At 42.4% G+C, this 5,639-nt stretch overlaps 1 protein-coding gene across 3 annotated transcripts in view; it reads right to left on the reverse strand.

Annotated features, from left to right (window-relative positions):
- Positions 1–4,022, reverse strand: part of cadm1b (cell adhesion molecule 1b) — a 247,132-nt gene extending 243,110 nt beyond the window's left edge. For 2 of the 3 annotated variants that reach the window (XM_061719562.1, XM_061719561.1), the window contains exon 1: positions 3,862–4,020. In XM_061719562.1, coding sequence (XP_061575546.1) covers positions 3,862–3,937 — 76 coding nt within the window. In that variant the 5' untranslated portion in view covers positions 3,938–4,020. Of the gene's footprint in view, positions 1–3,861 lie in introns of all 3 variants that reach the window. The other variant, XM_061719563.1, reaches the window with a different exon arrangement.
- Between the last annotated feature and the right edge of the window lie 1,617 nt (positions 4,023–5,639).

Below are 5,639 nucleotides of genomic sequence, written 5' to 3' on the forward strand. Positions count from 1 at the left end.
TTAAATAAAAGAATTGACAAATAAAATGAAAAGAAACAGCAGGAGTCTTTTTCTTTTTTTACTTTTTCTGTTGGACACTTTATGACATTGCAATGTCTGTGAGAGTTGTCTGATTTTTGCACAGTGCTGTTCTGCATTTATGAGACTTATTTGAGAAGGTGTACATTTGGAGACTTGGAGTCTAGAGTGTGGTGAATGATTACACTCGTCAATTACAGCAACGTGCATACTACTTTTGTTTTCCATTTTTCTTTTGTTGTTTTGTTAGGTTTGACACCACGATGTCTTTGTTTGGCTAATGGAAACTCATTAAACACATCTAAAGCTTGCTTCAGGCTTCAGTGTCAAACTGACGACGTGTGGACACCGTAACCTGACGTGCACCTCTCCACAAACATTAATCAACAAATGAGACGCTACTACTTCATTTCCAAGCCGGGTAAGAAAGTAGATCGCTGCAGCATCAGTGAAAATTACTGTCGCTCAACATTTATCAGCTCCAATTCACATGAGATACGCTGCATTTGCTCCTCTGCTTTATCAGAAGTACACACAAGGAAGCTCAGCACTGCAGAAATAAACCTGTGCTGCCTCTTAGCATTTGGTGATGTAAATAAAGAGCGAGAACAATGACAACAGACAAGTATAAACCCCAAACAACAATGTAGGTCTCATATGTACAGGCTACGCGTGTTGCTGCTCTGTAGAACCATAAATTATCCTTAAGAAGGTGTGCGTCAGCTTTGTGCATAGCTTCTCCTCCATTTTCTGGGATCCATGCCACTGCTGAGATGTCAGAGTATTTTTCTTTGATTTCGTGGCTTTTATTCCCGCCATTGAGGGACTTTGATTGGACTTCATCAGAGTGGCATGCTTGTTCGAGAAAAGGTTGACTCAACATTATGCAGAAGAGGTCTTGACCATGTGTGTGGTTGGAAAGTACGTGAAAAGGTTTTCTGTTAAAGATTTATCATGAAGAATTTTAGTGACTTAATTCATGTGTACCGTTGATCTTCGGGCTATTATTTATAAATACCACGGCTGCCACTGATCTAATAACCTTATCTTAAATGCGCAACTTAAGTATGCATGGAAAAGTACAGATGTACTTCCTGTAGGTGCCAACATGCACCGCTGCCAAAGGACAATCATGAAACACAGGGAGATCAACTCATGTATGATAAGAGAGGAAATAAAATTCAACCACCCACCAGAATACAAATAGAGAAGCACAAATTGAGGGCAGAGCAGCACACCGTGAGCAAATTTCAGCAGTATCTGTTTCAAAGCCAATCCCCGCCATAAGCAGCCACAGACGAACATCTTCAATCACTCACCGGGTCACATGCCAACTGGCAACCACGAGCTCTGTATCAACTGCATGTTTCCTTTTGTTTCTCTCAGATCCCGTCCCCCAGCAGCGCCTTGAGGCTTCATGACAGCTCGTATTGATCCACTTCACCATCACTCAGTCCTGACGAATGGCTTTAAACTGGCAATAAGTGGGATCATGGAACCTTCTGAAATTCAACCATCTGATGCGCTACAACAGGCCGGGCCCCAGGAGATGCAGGCGGAGAAAAACTGCTCAACAGTTTCTCTGTTGAAATGCAGATTCCCATCACTTCATAACAAGGATGCTCAGCTGAGGCAGCTCTTTAGTTTTATCAGTGCCGATGTGCACTGCACAAACAGCTCTCTCTTCTGATGTCTGGGGCCAGCTGTCTCTCTCTTTGTTTAATTCACCCTCTCTTTTTTTCTTTTTCTTACTAGTGTGGTGTCTAACATGCAGCTATAGGGACCACTGTGCTCACTCGGAGTTCAAATCCACTGCTTCTGGAGCAGCAACGGAGGAAAAACTGAAAGCTGCCTCAAAGCAGAGTGTCAGCACATCAGAGAGGGCTTGGGTCTGTTCTTGCTACCAGGACCAACACAGAAATACAAACAAACAAAGAAAAAACAAAAACATTTCCAGCTTGTAGGATTTTACCTAAATAAAGTCACCACTTTGTTTTCCCAGTGGCAGACAAGTGTGCTGAGCTTGAAGTAATTGTGCATTCATGATGCATTATTTTATTGACTGCAGTGGTTAATTAAATTATTGTGACAAGGAGACATGAGACAAATGCTGTAAATTTCATTTACCTGCCATTCAGCACACAAGAACACAATACACTCAGCGACTGTGAAAAGAAAACCTTGTAAGTAATGAAATGGGGAAGAAAAAAAACAGTAAAAAAAAAAAATCCTTTTACAACACTGCAAACACTCAAAATCTTACCAGGAATATTTGTCTTATTTCTAGTTAAAATGTCTCATTTGTAGTCAGAAAATCTCCTTACACTCATTACACCAGAAAAATAACTTATTTGACAATTTTCACCTGTTTCAAGTATAAATTTTCACTTGAAATAAGTAGAAAAATCTGCCAGTGGGACAAGATTTATTTTCTCTTTACAAGAAAAAAAAGATCTTGTTCCACTGGCAGATCTTTCTACTTATTTTAAGTGAAAATCTACTTGAAACAGGTGAAAATTGTTGTATTTTCCAGTGATGAGTCTTGTTTTAAGTGTAATGAGATTTTTTTGACTAAAAATGAGACATTATAACTAGAAATAAGACAAATATCCTTGTTGAGATTTTGAGTTTTTGCAGTGAAGTAACATGTTGGAAGCAGGATGGCTCACTCTCTCTCCAGCACAAGCACTGCTGAGTTTCTGCAGACCTGTTGATTTTTTACATACCAGTAATGGCAATATGGGAAGCAAATAAAGGGAGCCACTAAATTGTCCCCGAGTGTAAACCTGTCATCACAACTGTTGCGCGCTATTTACTCGCCCGGCGACTGACGTCCATCCTACATCTGGGAGGGATTTAAAGTGGCTGCAAGCTGACATTTCAACTACCTCACATGCGTCAATGAAAGAGAGACAGAGAGAGAGAGAGAAAGAGAAAGAGAGACAGAGAGAAAAGAATTAAAAAAAAACACTGACTCTCGCAACTGTGATGCAACCCCGGTGGAGGAGCAGGGAGGTGGAGGAGGGGGAACTACCGGACCGGGGACTGCAGTGGTCGTGCACACTAAAGCCCCCCCTTGGTTCTGCTAAAAGCCTCAGAGAGACATGGCAGATGTTGCCCCCCTTCCTGCCTTCCTGCGGACTGGACTGGAGCGCCAGAGGACACTGAGCTGCAATGCGTGTTTTTCCCTCCGACGCGCACCTGAAGCGCACTCTTGACAGAGACGTGTGGACTAAAGGCTGATTTATGGTTCCGCGTTACACCGACGCAAATGCTACGGCGTAGGGTACGCGGCGACGCATGCTCCACATGCGGTTCATAACACACAGACACAGAGAGAGAGACACGTTGTAGTGAGGGTTTTACTTGACAAGATGGAAATAATACAACCACTTCTCCCGATCATCGCAGCAGATACTTTAAATCCGCCGGTGCAACATGAGCAGCACTAATATTACTTTTTTTCCCCATGCAGCCCAGTCCTCTGGTAGCGTAGCCTATTGCAGCAAAAAAAAAAAAAAATCCCAATAAAACAACATGAAATGAAATCAAAGCGGCACCCTCCAAAATGATCCACTGATGGCTCAACAGTTTCGTGATTATTTAGAAAAACCCGAGCGAGGATCGAAAGTGATGCTGAGATTTGAGGGGAAATCTTGTGCGCATCCAGCGCGCAAAACGCACCACAACTTCTCTCCGGCAGCTTCTCCTCAGGCTCTTTTTTTTTTTTAGTGTGTGTGCGTGTGTGTGTGGTTGTGCGTGGAAGGAGGTAATACCGCATCACAGACACACAAGATGCCATGAAAAAAAAAAAAAAAAAAAAAAAAAAAGACAAAAACTTACCTTTCGGAAGAAACGCCACCGAAATCACGAAAACAGAGAAAGAAATAGCGAGAGATCCGCTTCCCGTGATCGCCATGTTGGACACCTGCTTGAGACTGGCGGCGCTAAATCACCTAGAGACGGCCATGGGATGGAAATGTAGACACAGGAGAGGCGGAGGGAGGGAGGGAGCCCGCTGTCGGATTGGGCTGCCTTGTGTTGCAATGACATCTAGGCTTATAACATGATATAGAAATATCACCGCGCTGCTGCTGCTGCTGGAGGAGAGTTTTTTTTAAATGTAAAGACTGACTCGGTTATTATTGTGCCCCTTATTGCCACTAAAAAACACACTGTAATTCTCAGTCGAGATACTGAAGGGAATATGGAAGTGATTTCACAAGAAATGTAAAATGCCATGCACCCCTGTGAAGTTGCATTCACCACCGAGAACCACAGACACTTTATGGGAATATTATAGTCATTTTCTTTTACGGTTTTACGCTGTTGGTTCGTGTGTGGGAGACCAGCCTATACTCAACTGGCTCGGCTTTGGGTTTATGGCACAAATACACAATAAAAAAAAGTTCATTGCACAGTTGTCATTCTAGAGGCAGCCCCAATAAAACAGATTGTATTATTCTGTTCTGTGTTCTTCTGTTTCCTGCAACGAGAAGATTTTTAAAAATTCATTCATCTGGGATTGTGTTGAAAAGTTGTAAAGAAAGATCTGTGGTATACCAGAGAAGAACATGTGTGTATGTTAGGAAGGCAACAATGTTTGAGGATACAAACGCTTTCAAAGCTGTTTAATTAAAAGAATAATTCATGAAGTTGGTTGAAACTCTTGCTTTTCAAGGCTTTTTCTTTTCCAATGCACACTCAAAGAGCGCCCCCCTCTCTCGAAATTGTGAATTGCATCTTATGGCCACAGCTGAGGTGGCACACACCTAGAAAGGGGCAAGAAATATCACATCATAATTTGAAAATCGCACATTTGGAATGAAATATTTAAGACTAATAATAAGCACAAGCTGAACTCTCTCCTGCTCTTTCTTCGGGTACTTTATTACTTCTCCTCTATAATGTCTCAACTTATTCTCACCTGAAGTACAGGAAGACTATCTCATGAGAATCACAGAGCTACAGAGAGTCGTGCATGACAACGTTGAATCTCATTTCCCCTTTTCATTGTGTCAAAACAGCACAAAGGCTGCTAATTGCACAATCTATTCTCTGAGGCTGCGTGTCAGTCCTCATTCCATGGATGAGTAGATAGCATTTAGAACTTCGCTCTAATGCTGCAGCCGTCCCTATCACTACAGATTGAATTCCACACATCAAATTTATTTCAGATGTTATTATCTGTGGCAGCTTGCCAGTTCTGCCTGCCACTCACGCAAAGTCTCCACAAGGTGTTTTCTCCTCACAGCAGTGGCCAAGCTGCTGCATTTCCTAACAGTGTAACACTGGTGAGGAGCGGCCTAAAGGTCCACGTGCTGGAGAAAGCCTCGAGAAGTCATAATGACACCTTTCTTTTAAAATGTGGCTTTTTTTTTTACAATTTCATTTGATGACTCACTAAAATTCCCATGCAATTATCCACAACTCCAACTTTTGTTTTCAGTCTTGCAAAATCTTCCCCCTTTGCTCGTTTGGTGTTGTGGTGATTCACTCCACCATCGCCTGGCATTTCCTTTGCTCACCAGAATAGATGGGGTTCCTGGGTCTCTCTGAGAAGAGAAGCCCAGCGTTTCTGTCTCCCTGAGCACAATGAATAATGGATGTGAATGGATCAG

This window comes from Cololabis saira, chromosome 4, assembly GCF_033807715.1.
Source record: "Cololabis saira isolate AMF1-May2022 chromosome 4, fColSai1.1, whole genome shotgun sequence".
Lineage (NCBI taxonomy): Eukaryota > Metazoa > Chordata > Actinopteri > Beloniformes > Belonidae > Cololabis > Cololabis saira.